The following is a 22723-nucleotide window of genomic DNA, read 5'->3' as shown; positions in this document are numbered from 1 at the left end:
ACTGTTGGCTCATGTCTAGTTTGTGGTCAACCAAGACTCCTAGATCCTTTTCACATGTAGTGCTCTCAAGCCAGGTGTCACCCATCTTGTATTTGTGCCTCTCATTTTTTTTGCCCAAGTGCAATACTTTACATTTCTCCCTATTAAAATTCATCTTGTTTGGTTTGGCCCAGTTCTCTAATCTGTCTTTAGAAGAGCCTTCCCCAACCTGCTGCCTGCTAGATGCTTCAGACTTCAACTTCCATCATTCCAGACCATTGGCCATGCTGGCTGAGGCAGATAGGTATAGTAGTCCAAAACATCTGGACAGCATTGGGTGGAGAGATACCTGCTTTAGACTCTTAAAAGGCATTACCTGTTTCAACCAGCTTGGCTAAGCCATGCATGGGAGCAAACATGCGGTATATGCTAGAGATGGTCAAACTGATACTAAACTTTTCTAAATCTAAGGAGTTTATGGGACACATCTGAGGAGAAGTATCCGTTTTACTTTCCTCTGATTTAACAGAAGTATGGCAGATTTGGGCCTATAGCACCCTGTCTCTTGTAAGGCACCAAACAGATTTAACACCACTTAGGCAAAATAAACTAATTAGAAGACAGCTGCTCTTATTCCTATCTGCAATAGGCACAAGTCTTTGTAAGCATCAAAATTCTGAGAAGCAAAGAAAAGATTTCCCATCAATACGGAGACTAATAATTTACTAAAAGGATCAAAGCCAGTTTGAGAGATGCAAAACGGTACAGAAGTGAGCAATACTCATGTTACAAATCCCGTGTTGCCATTTGACAATTCTGATAGTCATCATACCATACAAAAAATAGGTTAAAACAAATGTGTGGTGGTTTTTTTAAAAAAAGAAACCTATTTGCTTTGATAAAAACAAAATTTTGGATAGAGAATGCAAGTTGAAAAAGAATTTCAAAGGCTTTGTGTGCTATAACTATCGATGGGCAAACTCCCCTTAGTAAGTCTCTGCACCCTCCCTCTCAAACTCTGAAAATCAAGTGGGCCGTTTCAAATCCAGTTCTGAGCCTATTTGGTCTTGATTTCATTGGTAGTACAACAAGGTTTGATCCTTCCTGCAACTTTCCCAATGATATCCAACGCTCCTTCAACCACCTTTCTGTGACCTCCCATGTTTCTGTCCCCTACATTTGTCTTTGTTGCTGCTCCAAAAGGGGCAGCTATGGCAGGACAAGTGAGGGAGGTCTCCTAATATCTAGCATGCTGCTAAGGCTGGATGCCAGAAGTACTGTTGAATAATGTCATTTCCCAAAGGTTGCTAACATGAGTCAATAGCCATTAAAGCATGAAGCCACGGTAGTGTCAGGTATGGAAGAGATACTTCTTTTATTCACTGCCAGAGCAGCAAGACCTAGGAGGGGGGTTAAATGGCTTCAGTTCTACTCTAGTTTGAATTTTAATGCTATCTTTGTATTGAGCATTACAAAGTCGGCCTAGACCAGTCTTTCACGCTGTGGGCAGATGGATCCATCACTGTAGCATGTTTGAAGAACCGTTCAAAGTCTTGCATCCTTTCTTCAATATGAAAAGCAGGTTTTCTGGAGGTATGATCAGCGTAAAATTGACTCTGTTGCAATTTATTGCCAGCGGGCCAGGCAAGCTTTTCTTCTGCTGTAGGTCTGATTCAAGGCACACCTTATCTTCTTTTTACATGGGGATCATATCTGAATGGAACAAAACAATGCATAAATGCCTGGTTCTGAAATCCAGTAAAACTGAAAACACAGTCACATGACCTGCAACTTGTCCATGAAGCTGACTGAGTCAATAGACCAGTCATTGCTTCTTGGCCCAACCTGCCTCATAGGGTTGTTGCAGGGTCACAACAACCTGAGCTTGGAAGGAAGCTGGAACATAAATAAATAAAACCATTAAGGAGCAGTTGAATCTCAAATCCATTAGCAACAATGCAACCCACTGCTGAAACAGTCATATTTCTTGTTGAATATTAAGCAGTGATGAGGCCACATGGGGCCAGTGTGGGAGGACAGTCTACAGCTTAAGTATCAGACTGACCGAAAAGGCCCACATACCTCTGATGGCAGAACACAGAACAGGGTCTCTGATGGTGATGTGAGCACATGTGCAGATTGTATCAGACATTTCTTCTGTCATTAAGTCTCAGACCCAAAATGGGTGCCGACATGCCCAGCGGGAATTTGGGACTGACTGACCCAAGGGTCTCTAAATACTTATATGACATATTCCCCAAGCAGAGTGGCCTTTGCCAAGGAACACACAAATGGAAACAGACTAATCCAGGGTGAATTAACATTTTACTTTACTTTGATACTTTCTGGGCAGTCTATTGCTGCACAGTGAGCCATGCATTATCATGCACACTGCTTCTTCAGATTTCCAATAGACTGAGTGTAGACGTTTCCACCATATGATCAGAGGCTTCCTGCCTATTATCACCTAACAGCAAGAGCAGTTTGCAACTGACAGCAAAAATTATTGTCACTTATCAAATTTGTCAATTAAAAAAATGTTAATTAAAAATTCTCATCTTTGGGTTTTCCTTCCAGAAGCAAAAATGAGGCAGAAAGTTGTCCTTGCTTCTTAATTCTGATTTTGGTCTGCTCTGAAGAACCAGGTATTAATTTGGTGTATTTTTTATATATTTAAAAGCTAGCTATGTCTATTCTATAGTTTGTTATTTGTTTGGAGGGAAGAACAGACAGTCACATGCAATTTGAGCAAACATACAATGAGTCCTTGGACTCAGCTATATAGCTGCAAATAAAACGTTTTAAGTGCAATATACAGCACAATGTGACACTAGATGGCAATGGAGAGCCTTATGGAAAATCCAATGTGTTTTTTAAAACACTTTTTAAAAAAGCATTTTCAGAATGTTTTTATATGTGTGTAGATTCCACCCTTGAGTCTGTTATGGGGAGGGGGGAACCCTCACCTGAAGAGGTCATCTGCAAGCGAATCTTCTTTTGCTTGGCGACTCTGTTCCTAGAAAAATAAATGATTCTTTGAGAACTTCTGCCAAATATGAACTGCTCTGAACCAGCATGATTTGGGTGCAGTCAGGCATTTACACATAAATACAATGGGTGATATCCAATACTGCATGAGCACAAGGAAACAAGGGATATTCCCTACCATCTCTGCCCCACTGCATACTGCCTGCCCTGTGCCAAAAGGTCTCTTCTGAAGATCCTACAAAAAGGCCAGGGATGGGAGGACGGTGGGGCTGCAGTGGGAGTGGGGAAAGTGGGAAGAGGCCGCTTGCGAGCGCTCTCCATCCAATTTTCCATGATCTTCCACTCTCGATGCAGCCCCTCACCCAGCCAGTGTATGAAACACTGACCTACAGCTCATGATCATGACTGTGATAGCTCAGTTGGGTTAGAGCATGGTGCTGATAGTGCCAAGGTTGCAGGTTATTTGCTTTTAACTACTTCATGTTCCTCACCTCCATTTCTTGCCTCAACCATTCTTCCATCTCAGAATTCTTTCTAGCATGATGAGCTATCAGATCCGATCCCCCAATAATGTATGGAAGTTGTCCTGCTCCAGGATAAGCTACCTGTCAAATGGAAAGATGTATTAATCTCAACTCTATTTAACTCAGGTTTCAAACTGGGGCTTCAATGCGTTTACAAATCTCACTATGCAAAGATGGAATCCGAAACAGCTACTTACTCAATTCAGCTTCAAAGAAGCAGACAAGGGTGCCCTTTGTCATTATTGCATTCTATCATTTGAAGAAAACTCAGAATACATTAAATACAGTTGTTGAGTATTATTCTTTCATTCTAGGTTTGGGCTGTAGAGCAGGAGGCACTATACAAACTATACAGGTTTCAGATACATTACAGAAATAACATAATACAGTTATAAATACAATTATCCACTTAAAAGTGTATATCTTAATGTTTTTATTGAAGCTTAACAACATTACAAATGGATTCTGGCTGATCTGCTCTAAGTTTGTCCTTTTACAATAACAATAACAATTTCTGATCATTCCCAAAGAGTGCAATATAATTTAAACATAGAAGCATTCTGCTTCAACCCTTGCAATAGCTTTTAGGACTACATTTAATTCAGTCCAACACTGTACTGGAAACCTCTAGATTAAAAGACATACCCAACCAACCAAAACCAGAAAATGGTCAGATTTAGCTAATACAGACGTACCTCAAAAATCGAACAGAATCCGTTCCGGAAGTCCATTTGACTTCCAAAAAGTTTGGAAATGAAGGCACGACTTCTGCTTGGTTCCTGATTGCACAGGCATGCCGGAAACAATAGCAGAAGCTGCAACAGACATTCAGTTTCCAAAAAAATGTTCAAAAACCGGAACATTGAGTTCCCAAGGTGTTCAGGAGCCGAGGTACGACTGTATTTTTACACCTTTTCTGTATGTTCTAAGTAATATCCTCTTGTGAGTTTAAAAGCATGTACCAACCTTTTTAAACTTTTTAAAGTTGTTCAGATGTCCATAATCTATTTTTGCAGTGCAACGACCATCTTTCCTTGGCTGACTAACAACCAATGATCTAAATTCAGTCAGCAGGAGCCTGCTGGGCAGATTCGCACATCTATCAGGATTCTTATTTAGGAGGGGGGGAAAGAATTAGAGCAATTACTGAGGTTATTCTAATCAAGCTTGTTTATTACAATAAACATTTATTCTTCATCATAAGATTGTAGGTACAGTACTTAGTCATCTATTTTCTGATATGGTATTTGAAAACATTTCCAAACTTTTTCTAACTAAATCAGTTTCTTCAAGGAAAACCAAAATCTCCCTTTAGCCATTTAATGAACTATGAAATATCTGCATCAATTTATACATTCACTAGCTTCACACCTTTCACTCGTTTTCTACATGACAACAAACTTGCCTGTTCCTCCTACAAAGTAGGACAGGAAAATGGGTCTATTTCCTAGTTCTCTAGCAAACAATGAAAGTTTGATAGTTTCAATTAATAATTGCGAGGGAAGCGAACAAATAGAATGCTAACAAAATAGTTTAAAGACATGCTATTTTTTAAGATATATTTTCAAAAAACTAAATGTCACTAGCCGTAATATTGGAGTATCTTTTTAATTTAAAAGAATGCATTTCCTACCATATTACTTATTGCAAAAATTAAATACACGAAACATTAACATGAAGATATTCCTTACATTGGAGTCATTCTTTGCAGAGCCTGGTGATTCTTCTCTTTCTTGTTTCTGGTTTAAAACTGGAAGCGACTGCTTCTTTTCTTGCTGTTTAACAAAAGGTATTGGTAAGTGTCTAACATATACTCTATACCACTACAGTAGAATTAGGCTGAAAACCGTAGGCTGAAAGCTACTTATTTGAACTCTAGCTAGCAAATGCTGAACTTGTCTGTCTCTGACTACTCCTCAAATAGAGGAAATAACAAATGGTTCTTCTGTCAAAGTGTGTGGTAGCTCCCACACGAGAGAGCTGAAATAAATTACTCTGAATGAAAGAGTTCTTCAGCTTGGTTTCTCCCAAGCTAAAGAAGCCTTCTATTCAGCAGAATTTATTTATGGTCACAGCTTGCAAAAACAGAACTTGACTTGTTACCTAGTTCTTGGGTTTCAAAGTGAAATACTTTCACAGCTTTAAAGTATAAAAGAAGAAATAATCGCTTTCATTAATGAGCAACTTTAAAATTGCTGTTGTGTAGAGAAGTGTGGCTGATTTACTGTGGCAGCACAATAAAAGAAGGATGTAGAAGAGTCAGTACATACTCACAAAAAATCTCTAGGAGAATAGTGTGAAGTTATTCAGGAAAACAATTCCGATCCAACAAAAGTAGGTTTTCACGAGAGGTCATTTTAAAAAATGGATAAAAGCTATTTTACATAGTAATGTAAGAAAAACCCAGCTGGATCATGCCAGGGGCTCATGCAGTCCAGCATCCAGTTATCACAGTGATCAACTAGATTCCTATGGGAGGTCCTGCAAGCAGGACTTGAACGCAACTGCATTCTCCACACTTGTGATTTCCAGCATAATTCAATATAGACTTCTACATACATAAACCTGTGGTTTCAATGGGACATAAATGCTTTTAATTGTGCAGTGGATTGTGACTAGTTTTGTTTTTGAACCTTAGGTGTACTAGGCGACCACAGTTCTTCCATGTAAAAGTTGTAAAGGAAAACAAAAGCTTTAAAGGAAAACAAACCTCTCTCTCCACTGTGACTGTGAGTATACCAAATGCCAACACTAGCAGAAACAGGCACATTGCATCGAAAAATCTGTTTCATGTTCAATGAGCACATGGAGTTTCTGTGCCCAGTGGCTTCCATCCTTACAACAAGAAAGCGTGTGCAAAAACATGAAGTACATGAAGCTGCCCCTCAAGTGAAGCACATGGGGAAATCTGAGTATGCTAGAATAGATATGCACACATTTGGGGGCTGGGGAGGAAGAAATGCAAACTACACAAAAAATGGTGAAAGCAACAAAAAGGAATCTCAACCTGAAGGGGATATTTACTGATACTGCCCGATGCTCTAAATCAATGATTTAAGTATTTTACCATGTTACAGAATATTTAGCTAATCACTTTACCAAATATATTTTTAATCCATCAGTGACTTGGCCCTGTTCTAAATGTCCCCCCACTTTGGCAGATCTGAAGAGTAGTTCTATGAAGCCCACCCTCTAAAATTCCAGAAGTCTGAGTACAATATATACCCACCTTGTTATCCCTCCTGTAAAATGATATAAAGCATTTATTTCTTCCTTCTTTTATTGATAGAAATTCAAAATAATTTTATCTTTATGCTAATAGTCTAAAATTGTGGTTTATGGCATCTCTCTCTGTGTGTGTGTGTGTCTGTGTGTGTGAGAGAGAGAGAGAGAGAGAGAGAGAGAGAGAGAGAGAGAAATGTCACTACCTGAAGTCTCCCAGTCTCCATATCTGAATTCTCTTCTTTCATTTCCAATTTCCTTTTCTTCTTTGCACCTTGAGTACTGCCTTCACCATGATTTCCTATATCGTCTTCCCAATCCAGTTCTTGGCTTGCAAAGACAAGTTCTAACGATGCTTCGTCTTCTATTGAGTCCTCCAATTCTTTTCTCTTTTTTGATGCAACAATGCTTTCATTATTATTATTTTCTAACGGGCTAGTCTCCGCAATAGACTTTCTACTTCCACCTATACAGGACTTGTTTGTGTTCTGGTCCAAGGTACATGACCCTTTTTGAGATCCTCCTGCCTTGCTTTCCCACAGCCAAGAAGTTACAGGCTGAGTATCACTAGAAGCCAGTGATGACTTCTCTATCTTTGCATATTTAGACTGTGATGTTTCTTCAACCTCATCCCTTTCCCTTGAATAGAAAAAAAAAGCATTTTAGACTTTCTCTTCAGATTGAGGGAGAACCTAACATCGTGCCAGTGAACATGATTGGTCTCCCAACCCTCTAGAGCAAATGTTGCTGGTGCAAAGGAGGGAGGAAAGGGACACTTAGTTCCTATTTGCACAAGCAGAACATCACAAATGGATATACACAGAAAGATCACAAACACACATTTGTTCACTACTCATCTTTATGATGAATAGCTATGAACCTAGACAGACTGAATCCAATCAAGTACAACTCAGATGGCACTTGTAATAATTATAGCAAGCATTTAACTGTGCACTGTAGTGTCACTAATTTCAAATGGGATTCATCGTGATGGCATCCTTAGGAGCAATCAGCAAAAGGTAGCTTACTCATAAGCAAACTTATTTAATTAAAATGTAGCACTGATTAGCATTATTCAGGCAGCTTCTTGGAGCCAGCATGTTATCAATATGCATTGTTTGTGAGGATTTCACATATTTTCAGTTAACTATGGAACTGAAACATCTGAGATCTTTGAAGGCTAAGTAAAGACCAAAAATTAGGGAATAAATATTAGAACTAGCCTGACTGCAAGAGATTTATGTGAACATACCTTTTTTTGGTAACTGTCTGGAAGTAGTTTTTAATTGAATTCAATTGTTGCTGTGAATCTCCCTCTTTATTTCTCCTATTCCCTGACATTTTAGAGGGAGAGGGCGAAAGGCTACTCTGGTTAGTCTCGGGCCTTGCATTCAACCTGGGTACTGTAGCCCCAACATTCACAGTGCCAGTTCCTGCTGGAGTTTCATTAACAGTAGTTATATCCAGTGGGTAAGGTTTTTTCCTTTGTTCCCTGATAGGAGTTGTTGCTCTCTTTCTGTTCTCTCCTGACACTTCCATGCTGTGTAAACAAGGAGAAAAGTAATAGGTCAGAGCAGGAAATACTAAGTCAATGACCAAAGCCTGTACCATACATTACATGATCTATAATCCGTTTCTCAAATTTCTGGTTATTCTGCTGATCCCTAGAAATGTGAGGTATCTGTAAGGTCCACGCATGGGTTGCACCTAAAGATGAGAATTTCTTGCTAGATTGAAGCAAATGAATTTCTTTTTTTTTTTTTGCCAGCTACGAGGAATTTGAAATTTCTCTATCATCATCTGCTATAGGAGTAGTAACAGGCCTGATGGCAGCGATTGATATAATCAGGCATTGGCTGAGGGTCCATGAGCTCAGATGGGCCCCTCATTAATCTCATCCTCACTTGGCCACCCACCTCCCTACCAGTACCCTGAAATGGAGGCATAGTAGTAACTGCATTTTAGAATGGCAGCTGCTGAGCTCCCCTACATGCATGCATCTTTGTTAGTTCCTTAAAGGGACTTGGGTACAAAGCACTATTAAGTATGCTTGCAAACAAAGGGCATGGCCACTGGTGCTGCATGTCTATGACTTTGCTCTGCTAATCCTGGGTGGGTTACACACTTAGCAAGTGAAAGGAAAAGGAAAACCATTTCTCCCCTTTCCATTGTTTGCTTGCTTTCGTCCACCCTCTTCCTCAACTTGCCCACCGAAATCGCAGTGGCAAGGCAAAACTGCAGGAGAAGGGCAGGGCCTGAGGAAGAAAAATCTGCTCCTTTGCAAAGTAGATGTTACCTACCAGTATCAGTAGGGATTGCTGGAACAAATTCAAAAGCGCAGCAGCACACACCTGCACACACTCTAGTAATGCTTCCAGACACTATTTTTTTCTTCCATCTGGTACATACCAACTAGTTTGCTTTCCTTCTGATTGATTGATTCCTTTCTATCCTATTTGCACTTTCTTGCTTTTCTCCACCTGTCCCTCTGCCCACCTTTCTCCTCTCTCGAGCTTCCTATGCTCCCCTCCAGCAGCAGCTTCAAAAATGACTCTTCTTTTTTGAAAACAGCTGACTGTGTCAATAATAACTGGAACTCAGTAAATCCTATGTGGTCTATGAAATGCTAATATCACTGTGACTAAAGCTGCAGTCCCAACCATGTCAACACAGCAGCGCTCCCCGGTAAGTGGAATTAGGACTGCAGCTTGAGCACCTGAGGACCTCCCCAATAACAGTCTGTACAGAACACCCTGCTTAATTTTGGGAGGTAAGAGAGAGGTATCAGGGCTCAAATGCATCAGCAAATTCCACCTTCTGATCAGCAAGCCATTAGTTCCTAAATGGTGCAGAGGCAAGATTCCAAAGCTACAGCAGACTACACAGAGTTCAACACTGCCTCTGCATGTTGATCCCTATGAAGATGCCTCCTGTAAGTTTCTTGCGACTTTGGCTGACTTTTTTTTAAGAGCAGAAATAAGATCCTAAAATGCCACTCTTCGGTCATCAAAAACATTCCCTTGTTCATTGTTTGGAAGATGCAAACAGTTCTGTCACCAAAGCAGCTTCCATATCACTTGTAAATCTTCCTGGATTTATAGTGCAATGCTATAAATGCTTACTCAGAGTGAAGCCTCATTGAGTTCAATAGAGGTTACTCCTAGACAAGTGTATGTAGGAATGCAGCCTAAATATTCTAAATCTAAAATGCAGTCCTAAATGTGACTTCTGAGTAAACATGCATAAGATTATACTGTTAATATTATTTTAGCATGCATTCTCACTGATGTCAAGGATTTCAGCAGATACACGCCACAATCACTAAATATGCATACAGTGGTCCCTTGGTTCTCGAACGTCTCTGTTGACAAACATTTTGGAACCCAAACGCCAAAAGCCCAGAAGTAAAGCTTCTGTTTTCGAACACACCTCAGAAGTCAAACGGCTTCCGCTGTGCATTTTTCAATTTTCTCAATTGAATTTGCCAACAGCCCTTTCGCCTCGGTTTTCGAACATTTTGGAACTCGAATGGTCTTCCGGAACTGATTACGTTCAAGAACTGAGATACCACTGTATTTATGTAGCAGCAAGTAAACACAACAGAATGCATTTCTGAGCAAACATGTAGGATTGTTTTAATTCTGTAGTGCCGAGTAATAGCTACCCTTGGTTCTGATTTTCCCACCATCTGCAATTCTCCCCTCCCCGACATTTAATGTGTAATAAACATACCACATTTTGCACTATGTGGCTAGTGATAGTCTTGCTCTATTTCCCAATTGTGTGTACATACTATACCCTGAAGTTATATGTCAAGGGTTCCACTAACACTTGACTGGACAAGACCCTGGGCTGGCCTTGGACAGTGGCTAGAGTGTGGGCTGCACTCCTCTGAACTGTTTGGAAGAAGGTGGAATATGAATGAAATAAGTAACACTGGTTTGTTGAGTGCATGTACACAGAAAAGCAGTATACAAATAAAATGACTGAAGTGTGTTTACATGAAATGTTGCATTTTTTTTCCTGCCTTAAAAACTCACCAGGCTTTTTTTTTTTTATTTTACAAAAGACAAGACAGATGCAGTACTGAAAGTTACTCTCCATAAACTAGGAGTCCCTATCTTTTGTAACTTCAGAAGATTAGAAACTCAAGCATCTACCCATGCAGTTTTTGGCACATGATGAAAATTTTCATGTGAAAATAAAGGCATCACAGTCAGACTAAGTGTGGCTTGACCATGAAGCCATATTTAGAAATAGCAAATCAAAAGAGCTCCTGCTGGTACATTACCATGTGTCCATCAGTTGGTCCATTTCTGTGTCAGCTACGTATGCTGCAATGGTGGGCATCACTGTTTCATCTACTACTTGACTTTGAGAAAGGTTTGGTCCTGTAACAAGTGGTGCTGATGTGGGTTTTACACCTGCAGTTTAAAAGCACCAAAGAAGAATGAATATTAACATTTTAAAACTATATAAATCATGCCATTTCAGACAAATATAATTCAAAAATATATTTTTGTGCAACTCTTCCTACTAAGAAGTGTCCATTTATCTCCCCATCTTGCTTCTTCAATATAGTGGAACCTCGGTTTTTGAGAGTCTCGGAAGCCGAACGTTTCAGAACCTGAACACCAAAAACCTGGAAGTAATTGCTTCTGTTTTCAAATGCGCCTTGGAAGTCAAACGGCTTCCGAGGTGCATTTCTCATTTTTTTCAATTGAATTCTCCAACCGCTCATTGCACCTCAGTTGTTGAACATTTCGGACGTTGAACAGTCTTCCGGAATGTATTACGTTCGACAACTGAGGTTCCACTGTACTGTACTAGTATTTTTGCAATGCAACTTAAAAACCTTTGGTTTTCTATGCAGGGTTCTAGCTTTTTATTGTTACTAAAAAAAACCACAAGCATATTGTCATTAAGATCACCATGAACACATTCAGCATCAAGGTATATTTTCATCAAATCCCATGCCATATATATATATATATATATATATATATATATATATATATATAGTGGTGCCCCGCAAGACGAATGCCTCGCAAGACGGAAAACCCGCTAGACGAAAGGGTTTTCCGTTTTGGAGGTGCTTCACAAAACGAATTTCCTATGGGCTTGCTTCGCAAGACGAAAATGTCTTGCGAGTTCCTGCAGGGTTTTTTTTCCTCCCCCCCCTTTTTCCCAAGCCGCTAAGCCGCTTATCAGCTGATCCGCTAAGTCGCTAAGCCGCTTAACAGCTGATCCGCTAAGCCACTTAACACCTGATCCGCTAAGCCGCTTAACAGCTGATCTGCTAAGCCACTAAGCCGCTTAACAGCTGATCCGCTAAGCCGCTTAACAGCTGATCCGCTAAGCCGCTTAACAGCTGATCCGCTAAGCCGCTTATCAGCTGATCCGCTAAGCCCGCTAAGCCGCTAATAGCGCTAATTCGCTAAGCCGCTAATGGGCTTGCTTCGCAAGACGAAAAAACCGCAAGACGAAGAGACTCACGGAACGGATTCTTTTCGTCTTGCGAGGCACCACTGTATATATATATAGCCATATATATATATATATATATATATATATATATATATATATATATAAAATTTTCAAACTGAAGATATTAAACAAGTCATATAATTTAAAAACTTGACCTAACTACAGTGGTTCCTCGGATTAAGTACTTAATTCGTTCCAGAGCTCCATTCTTAACCTGAAACTGTTCTTAACCTGAAGCACCACTTTAGCTAATGGGGCATCCCGCTGCTGCCGCGCTGCTGGAGCACAATTTCTGTTCTCATCCTGAAGCAAAGTTCTTAACCCGAGGTACTATTTCTGGGTTAGCGGAGTCTGTAACCTGAAGCGTATGTAACCCGAGGTACCACTGTATTCAATACCAAAACCTAAAATCTAGTATATCCTCTTACTTAAAATTCTATTGCATGAGGTGTCTGAGCATCCTAAAATGAAGGGTCAATCCAGAACTAATACTATCCAGTGGTCAACCATACTTAATGAATTGGGAGCAAGTCACAGGACCCCAGTCTCTGGCCTCTCCCATATAAGCAAATTAATTAGAAAAAGAAGTTACAGAATTATGCTGCAGAAAAAAACTGGAAGTGAATGTAAGTGAGATTCATCTTATTGGCTGTCAAAACTGGATACTAAAACTTTGGTGCTTTTTACTTTTCCAATTGAAAGCTATTTAAAATCTGTTAAATCTGCTAGCAAAAAAGATGTAGGGTCATCAGTAACAAGGCTATCTGTTATCCTAAAACAAAGCACTATTAAATAACATGCTCCCTCTTTTGAGCTGTCTGCTGAATTCAGTTCCTTAAAAATAAAAAATTAAGAACAAAGATTTTAAAAAATAGATTTTAAAAACTACCTGCATCTAGTGGAGTTTGAGGATTACAGTATGTTTTTGTGGATGAAAAAATAACTGCTAGACCAATTTCTGCCTCAGATATTGTCCTCCATTGCTTCCTATTAGAAATAAAACTGGAAGTCATTCACCAAATAACATCCTTGGAAAATAATGCTAAAACATTACAGTAAAGGAACGGACTATCATGCAGGATGCAACCTGTGAAATGGCAAGGGATGGATATCAGTGTTTGTTTAAAAAATAAATGGCATTGTAAAAAGACGCTGGACTGGGTTATAATGAAGGGTGAGCTAACAATATTTTAAATACCGGTAAATAAAATGGCCCAAGGGAAATTGTCAGTGAAACATTTAATTCTATTAACCTGCAGTTTCCTGCCTACATGCATTCATATTTAGACTGCACATGTATAACAAGCCTGGAAGACACTCCAGATGTTGTTTATTTACTATCACTATGTATATACTGCATTTTATTGAAGCATCTCAGGGTGACTGAACCCAGTTTGCCATCAAACCCCAGCATAAGCACTAGTGGTAATAGGAGCTGTAATTCACATCATCTGGAGGACCACCGTCCAGTGGTGTCCAAACTTTTTTCAAAGAGGGCCACCAGATTTGATGAAGTGAAGGGCCGTGGGGGCCGACCAAAGTTGTTGAGCTTTTTTTATTCTAATTCAGCTACAATCATTTCTTGCATGTGACAGAAATCTGTGGACTTACTTTAACATTAGATATGCACACATACTTTACAGACCCTATTTGTAGATTTGTATTTGTTATGGTTTGACAGCCCCTCCAACAACAGTACTCAATTACTAATATTTCAGCAATCCTACCTTTGGAACACAGCTGTGATTCTATCCATCCATTTCCTGTCCAAGTCAGAAATGGATCCTTGAGAGTTTGTCAACCCTACTTCAATGACACAAATATCAGGTGCTACCAAAGAAGAAACAATCTCTGCTTCCTCCGTTATCAGTTTCGCTTCTCCTCCTCCAAGTTTAATTGCTGCACTCAGCTTTGCAAACTAAAATTAAATACAAAACCCAAAGGTTCAAAGAACAGAGCTCACATTAATATGACACATTTCTATAATAAGCATACCATTTCGTAACTTAAGAAGTAATGTAACCAATATGAGGACTCTACAAGTGACAATAAATGCAATGGTATATACAGAGAATGTTACAGGTGTGTTTATTGCTATTTCAAAGGTTTCTTCTTTATTACCATTTTATCATATTACCTTGTCTACAAAGACTATCAACTGCAATATGGAACCTGTGATCCTCTAAATGTCGCTGGAATACAAATGCTGCTGGCTATTGCTAGCTGGGGTTGATGGAAATTATAGTTCAGCAACATCTGGAGAGTGAAAGGTTCCCCATCCCTGATTTATTTCATACAACTTGAGTTCCTTTAGCAACATAGGAAAGAGTCAGGCAGGTTCTGCATTCTAAAAAAATGCCAGAGTACCCACTTTGGACACTACATTGTACACACAGTAATGCATGCAATGCAATGGGGGAGACATGGGAGGAAGTAGACAAGCCCAAAACCTTCTTCCAATCAGAGAACAAGCCCTTGGTGGTTTTTTAGCCAGTTCTTATGTTCAATGTGCCTTTTGTTAACATGAATGCAGCTCAATAGATGACTCTGTATAAAGACAAGTAGAAAATTGACTGAAAAGTCAAGTTCTGAGCTCCAATAAGTACAAAAGCCCTTAACTTGGGTTACAAATGTTCATATATCTAATTTTAATGTCTTTGTTACTTTTATTTTTCACAGCTCAAGTTGCTTTGAGGCACTTCAGTGAATTTTTTTTGGACAAATAAATAGTAGGGGCTCAAGTTTTTACAACAAGAAGCACGGACATATCAGTAGCTCCAATCGCAACATCACAACCCCCAAGGACCTAGTCTCAACATCCGCACACTGAGCATGGACATCTGCAAAACGGCACCTATGAAAGAGTAGCTGGACATGCATATGTAATCCATGTGAATGGAGATCCCTGTGTGCATTCACACACTCGATGTCCATGGATGTCATGAATAATAATAATAATTTTATTATATATACCCCACCCATCTGGCTAGGTTTCCCAGCCACTCTGGGCAGCTCACAGCATATATCAGAACGTACTAAAACATCAAACATTAAAACCTGCCTTCAGGTGTCTTCTAAAAGTCAGAAAGTTGTTTATTTCCTTGACATCTGAAGGGAGGGTGTTCCACAGCCAATACTGAGAAGGCCATCAGTAGGCCAAGCAGTGCAAACCTTCTTCTTATTATTGCATGTGTACAACATTTAAGGAGGGTTAATGAGTACACAAAACCTGTGCTATTAACATAATCTCTGTAGATAAATGTATTTTAAATTACTTTTGTCAAGCTTTGAACAGTGCCAGTTACCTGCTTAGCAGTTAGAAACACAAACGTTTTTCCTTTGAATATTGTTCTTCTTATGGGAGAGGGTGCCAGATCTAATTTGTTATTCTTAACACTCAGCTCATCAATAGGAGGGTAAAAACTGTGAATGGAAGAAATGATTGTAAAAATGTAGCTTACATTTTACACTACTATAAACTGTCATTCATTTCTACATTCCTTACCTAGTTTGAGTACATCTGTTTTTCTATCAAACATCTAGCTGGTTTACTATGTTGTACGCAGTGTTGGACACAGTAATCAAGAGGCATTATCCATTTGCACACAGGCTCAACAATAAAGGTCTGCTTCTTCTGCACCCATGTAGCATGTAGTCCTAGAGCCCAGGCATCACTGAACACATGTCAATTTTTTTCTCTATCCAGCCCCCCCCCCTTTTGCTGAAAGCAATCTTAAAGTCAGACAAAGGCAAAGACCACAACCATGCACCCTAATATTTGATTATCTATTTGATTAACAAAAATCTGAAAACTCCACAGGCATGTTTTTATGACATGCCCACTGTGTATAACCTGTCTGCAAAAAAAGTTCAAAGGTTTAAATAAAAGTTGTGAATTCAAATTACATAAAAAATAAAAGCTGTTCCATACAGTTTATATGGACAGTAGGTCCTCTCTAGAGGCAATATAAATTTTAGTTTTAATTGAAGATCAAAGCATCACAAAACTGTTAATTTTATTCATCAGCAGAAATAATTTAACATGAACCTGGTCTCAGATTGCGAACTGAGATGTATTTTACCAAAGCAATTATTAACTACATAATTTATTTTTAAAGCAATGTTTTGTTAATGTTCATATTCCCAAGAGTATTTGCACCTCTTCAAAAGATATTACCAAAGATATCTCTATAGCAACCTGTGAAAATGAAGACGATTCAACTCGCACAACATCCAAAAATATCCTGTCATTTCCCCTAGAGCTCATAGCAACGAGTCAGCAGTACAACACTTTGCCAATTAAATATAATTATACTTAATCTTCCTCACCATGGGAAGACTTTGCTTCACCTAGTCTGAAAGAGGAAATAGTTAAAGACCATAGTTGAGGAAGTCTTCACTGGATCGACATGAATTGGGAAGTTACAAACCAGTACAGAATCCTCCTTTCCTAGACAAATAAATAGGAATTGCCTAAGCAGCTCTAGATACCCCAGGGTGGTGTTTTATTTATTTGATTAGAATACGTGCATTCCACCAAAAGGCTCTCAAAATGGCATATATAAAAGATTTGCACAATACAATCACTTTCAAAATGATTTGCACATATAACCAGAAATAGCACGGTGAGAGTTGAAGTACAGCAGGCATGGCCAAACTTGGGCCTCCAGCTGTTTTGGGACTACAATTCCCATCATCCCTGATGACTGGCCTGTTAGCTAGGGATGATGGGAGTTGTAGTCCCAAAACAGCTGAAGGGCCAAGTTTGGCCATGCCTGGAGTACAGCAACATGTGGAAAGCCAATGATCCCCTACTTCTGCACTAGCAGATTACAGAAGGTGGTGCTGGGAGGCAGATATTTTTCCTTATAGGCATTTTCTTGTTGAGTTTCACATAAGTCTACGTTATTATTTGTTATGGGAACTTTCTTGTGGAGTTCCACATGGGTCTATATAAAACTACAGGGAAATGTTGCCTGGATTTTAAAGTGGGTTGTCACCATGCCATCTAGCTATTTCTCCCTGCCAGGTGAACCAGGCACAATGGATGAATGACAGCCAGAAGTCAGTAGTAGGTTTGATAAGGGTGAGTAAGTTGAAATCCGGGCAACAGGGAGTTACTCATGGTAGGAGGTTCCAGAATCTGAGAAGTTGTGAAAATGTCTATTCTGGATACTCTCTACTTAAAGAAGTATACAGATGCAAAAAGAATTGCAACCAATCAGTAGACAACAGTGGGCCAGAAATAGCAGTATAAAGAGTAGCTCCTTATAGACTTTCCTAAGGAAAAACCAACTATAGCAGCACCATTGTATAAATATTTTGTATATTTCTGCTATACTTCAAGAACATAAATGTTCCATATAATTCTGAATGTGTGTAAGCATATAATGATTTAATCTGACAACATATAAAATTACACTATGGCATAGATATCTATAGCGTGTATGTTATGCATCATATTCAATTCATGAACGTGCATGACTTGAATATGGTTATATCCAGTGCTTTCTTTCTAAAAAATAATGTTAAAGGGTACTCTCACTTTCCTACTCATATTAAAATACTGCCCCTCAATGAGGCCAAACTTAGATTCACAAAATGTTTAAGGGTATGAGTACCCCTGCATCACCACAGAAAGAAAGTACTGGTTCTGTCTAAGCAGGGCATACTCCAGGAGTTTTTAAAGCCAACTGCTACATAGTAGAACATAATAGTTCAAATTATAATTATCAAATCCTTTTTAAATGTAGGGTGTGTATTATAACTTGTTACCTTTCAGGTGTCGGTAACAGCTGTTTCGCCTGAATTGCTTTGATTAATTCATCAAAATACTCTGGCTTCACAATTGGTCGACCACAGATCAAGGCACATATTGCCTAAAGATAAAGCAGATAATCACTACCATAATTTACAATAGTACAAAAACGCTGCATGTTCTCTCTATGTTCTCTCTAGCCTGTCTTCATTCCCAGCCTTTCACTCACATCTCTCTACCCCAGTCTCACAACCCACTGGTTAGTGGTACCCTCTGAAAACAGAAAACTACAACCCTTTTGCTGCCATTGTCTGTGGACACCATTCTCACTGCCTTATCAGTTCCTCCCATCAGCAGCACACCTTAATGCCCCATATAACAACGAACTCTGCCAGGATGGTTACCTTCCCATCACTCCCAAACACATCAATACCAAACTGAGCCCCATAAATTACACCTGGCTTCCTCAACCTTGGTCCTCCAGATGTTTTGGGCCTACAACTCCCATGATCCCTAGCTAGCAAGACCAGTGGTCAGGGATGATGGGAATTTTAGTCTGAAAACATCTGGAGGGCCGAGGTCGAGGAAGCCTGAATTACACTCTAAATCACTCATTTCCTTTACTCATAAGCTTTACAGAAGCTTTCTTGCTAACTCTATACAATTCAACTTCTCTTCTCACTCCTGCACTCGAATTCAAATATTTATGCCAAATCCACACCCTCCTATATCCTAACTTCATTGTGATTATCTTTCTATTAAATTGTTCATTGCATGGCCTCAGTGTCAGCTCCACATCTTCTGGAATGCCCAAAATACACTCCCTCTTGACTCCATAATGGCTATTTGTAATCCACTAAACACATCTAAGAGTAAACCCCATGGAACATACTGGGACTTTCAAGTAATTATGTGCATGACTGCATTGTTAAAGCATCTTTCATGTACAAAGATGCCTCACAAAAAATGTCACAATACTCCAGTGCCTGCTGCCAAGAAGTCTCAATTTTCCAATGAAATATTAAAGTGAATTGACAGGAAAGGGAATACGAAAAAACGGTTTGCGGCATATAGAACTACAGACCATTTTACTGCAATGCACAGTTCAGAAAAATCAGTATTACGCTTGCATATCAGATGCACTTGAAAAATCACAACTCACCTTAACTGTAAGTTTGATTGAGTCCATAACAAGATGAGTACATTCTTCTTTCCACTCATTCACTGCATGGCCTCCCAGCTGTAGAATATTTTTACTTAAAGCACTTTTCTGTGAAACAGCTAAGCACGAAGAGCACACTACCAAAGGCTCATAGAATATTCTGCAAAGTAGTGTTAAAAGAAACACACAATATTATTACTTTATTTAGTTAAATAATAGCAACTGTGTGTGTGGTCCTTTACAGGGAGAGGTCCCTGCCCTGAGGAGCTTATCAATCTAAATTTGACACAGGAAGCAACATAGTGGTTTCAGTTGCATGTAAAGGTAAAGGTAAAGGTACCCCTGACCGTTAGGTCCAGTCGCGGACGACTCTGGGGTTGTGGTGCTCATCTCGTTCTATAGGCCGAGGGAGCCGGCGTTTGTCCGCAGACAGCTCCCAGGTCATGTGGCCAGCATGACTAAGCCGCTTCTGGTGAAACCAGAGCAGTGAATAGAAATGCCATTTACCTTCCCGCCGGAGCGGTACCTATTTATCTACTTGCACTTTGACATGCTTTCAAACTGCTAGGTGGGCAGGAGCTGGGACCGAACAACAGGAGCTCACTCCGTCGCGGGGATTCGAACCACCGACCTTCTGATCAGCAAGCCCTAGGCTCTGTGGTTTAGACCACAGTGCCACCAGCGTCCCTCAGCTCAATTACAGGTTCAGCTACAGTGAAGCACAGCATCTAAGGGGCTGTGACAAATGTTTAATAGAAAAGGTGGGTTTTGAAAGAAGTAAGAGTTGGCACCATGGGAGTGTTCTAGGAGGCAGTTCCAACTGTACAGAACAGCTAAGGTGGAATATTTGAGGGAATAGGAGGCCTTCAGACAGTGGAGGGAGGCAGAGCTACAGAAGCAAAGATTATGGCAGGAATGTATCATGATCTAAGAGTAGAGACATTTGCAAGGGATCTCACACCCTTTGTAAGATTCACAGCTGAGAATGACTATTTTTGTCCATTTCTAATTAGTCCTCAGACATATTCCATGACTTTCAAAAAAGCATAGCCATGAACATTTTAAGATGAGCACAAATTGATCTTACCTATACTTGCTTCCAAAGACTCCAAAAGTGACTCTGTCACCGGACCTCAAAGTTCTAGTAGTACCATTTGCTAGTTTTTCTTCATTAACAAAGGTACCGTATTTAGAAGTGTCTTTTAAAGTTAACACAGGAAATGTAGAAGACTGACTCTGAAAATAAAAATAAAAATAACATTTCAGGTACCAACAATAGCAACTGAGTTCATTTTAGCCAAACCACACATCATGGTTTGTTGGAAGTGTAACAATCTATAGGCAATATTTACTCTTGGCTTACTGATTGTGGTTTGTTGAAGCAAAAGAAAACACAATTATTCATTTGGATGTAACACTAAGCAAGGGATCAAATGTTTTCCCTATGTTTCACTCAGACAGAGGGGTTGACGGCAAACAATTATCTATAGTTTATTGTGATATGCAAACTGGGTCATTGTGTTTTTTGTTTCTAGCATTAACCCTCTATCTCAGCCTTCCTCAACCTGGTGCTCTACAGGTGTTTTGGACTATAGTTCTCCTAAGTGACAGCCAGCACAGGAGTCTTAGCCCCAAATACCAGGAGGATGCCAAGCTAATGAAGGCTCCTATATCTGGTAGCCACATTTTTCATTTGGTAAACATATTGAGTAAAACACATTCAAAACATAATTTTGTTAGATGAGGTCTAAAAATCTGGGAGCAGTAAGAAATTTATCTGTGACTTGACTGAGGCAGTGCTGTATGCTCTATAACTGCATAAAGTACGATTAAAATTGCAAGATGGGTGTGATTGACCCCAAAGGTAAAGGTAAAGTTACTCCTGCCCGTACGGGCCAGTCTTGACAGACTCTAGGGTTGTTCGCCCATCTCACTCTATAGGCCGGGGGCCAGCGCTGTCCGAAGACACTTCCGGGTCATGTGGCCAGCGTGACAAGCTGCATCTGGCGAGCCAGCGCAGCACACGGAACGCCGTTTACCTTCCCGCTGGTAAGCAGTCCCTATTTATCTACTTGCACCCGGAGGTGCTTTCGAACTGCTAGGTTGGCAGGCGCTGGGACCGAGCAGCGGGAGAGCACCCCGCAGCGGGGATTCGAACCGCCGACCTTTCGATCGGCAAGCCCTAGGCGCTGAGGCTTTTACCCACAGCGCCACCCGCGTCCCATGATTGACCCCAAACCACTCCCCTATTCATAATGCTGTACATTTGGTACTTACAAGGTTCACTTGAGGGTGACTAACTGAAAGGACTGCATGGCTTCGGCTGATGGACTGATCCGCTTGAATTAAAATGGCACAATTTTTACGTCCGACAACATACTCAACACCAACTAAAAGGTGGTATGACTGTCCTGAAATGGGAAAAACACAACCAAATTTTAATTAACCTCTGATGGTATAACGCCGATTTTAATCTTTATTCATGTGGATGGAGAGTTGGAGACAGGACTTTAGCCATCCCTTCCACCAAGGATGTGGAAAATCTGCGCCCCCCCCCCATATTTTGCTGGACTACAACTCCCATCATTCCTTGCTCTTGGCGATGCTTGCTGGGGCTGATGGGAGTCGTGCTTCAGCAATAGTTCCCCACACCTGCTCTCAATGCGAAGGCCAACTCTCCCCACCCCCCACCCCAGTTTTCCAAAGTTAACATCGGTTAATTGGCGAACTGCCGCTTTTCCAATCCGCCCAAACGCGGCGAGCCAGGACAGGCTGAACCAACCAATCAACACGCAGAAGCCGGAAGACGGTAGAACCAACAGGCGTCAAAGCGGAGTGAGACCAGTTGCCCGGGACACGCCCCCTCCCCCTCAGGCTCCGCTCCTCACCTGGCCCGGACTCGTCAGCTGGGCTCAGCTTCCACATCCTGAGCCGGAAGGAAGCGGCCAGTGGTTCCCCGGCCCGTCTCGCCTCGCCTTTGTATCCTCACCAGCTTCCCCAGCCCCTCTTCTCCACCTCAGAGCAGCTGCCCGACGCGACGCATCTTCTCTCCACACCGCGCATGCGCCTTTCGATGAGGCTGACACAGCGACGACATCGCGAGAGTCCAGACTAACAGAACAGCGCCTCCTACAGAGAGCGGAGGGAAGCCCTCCGACAATTGAGCGCATGCGTGACCTTTTCTCTATTTTTTTTTTTAAAGCAAGTTTAGTAGTAGGCTAGTTCTTAAGGGAGCAGAAGTAGGAAAATAGTTGAGACGCGGTTTCCCGATTATTTTCGTTTTCCCGGAATGTTGAAACCAGACCTGTGTCTCAATCTGAAATGTTACAAGTCTATCCCTAGATATGGGATAGCTAAGGGGTGGGGGGTAAGGGCAGGGCGGTTGGTGGACGATTCCCCCCCCCCCCATCTGGTAGTGAAGTGACTTCAAAGCAATCCACTTCGATTTATTGCAGCCTAACAGGATGGCCCATCTGACATTTGTCGCGCACGTACCCGCGCACACATGAATTTGTAAATGTGTCTGTGCTTGGCTATCTTAAATACATGACCTTTCACACACTCTTTCAAACACCTACATTTGGAGAGGATCCCTAACTTGGC

General features: G+C 40.6%; 2 protein-coding genes across 2 annotated transcripts in view; both read right to left on the bottom strand.

Moving 5' to 3' along the window:
- CALB1 (calbindin 1) overlaps positions 1-22723 on the bottom strand; it is a 185011-nt gene that overhangs the window by 124892 nt on the left and 37396 nt on the right. The window lies entirely within an intron of this gene.
- NBN (nibrin) lies at positions 1331-22189 on the bottom strand. Its single transcript, XM_053395692.1, has 16 exons — positions 22009-22189; positions 21398-21531; positions 20208-20356; positions 19121-19280; positions 17976-18079; positions 15506-15623; positions 13928-14118; positions 13090-13187; positions 11005-11137; positions 7966-8253; positions 6920-7352; positions 5183-5266; positions 4458-4601; positions 3459-3572; positions 2946-2995; positions 1331-1692 (listed from the first exon to the last, which is right to left on the bottom strand). The coding sequence occupies exons 1-16, from the start codon at positions 22043-22045 to the stop codon at positions 1665-1667; spliced, it is 2265 nt and encodes a 754-aa protein (XP_053251667.1). The 5' UTR covers positions 22046-22189; the 3' UTR covers positions 1331-1664.

Source organism: Podarcis raffonei, chromosome 7 (genome assembly GCF_027172205.1).
Source record: "Podarcis raffonei isolate rPodRaf1 chromosome 7, rPodRaf1.pri, whole genome shotgun sequence".
Classification (NCBI taxonomy): Eukaryota; Metazoa; Chordata; class Lepidosauria; order Squamata; family Lacertidae; genus Podarcis; species Podarcis raffonei.
This window is presented reverse-complemented; position numbering and strand designations above follow the sequence as displayed.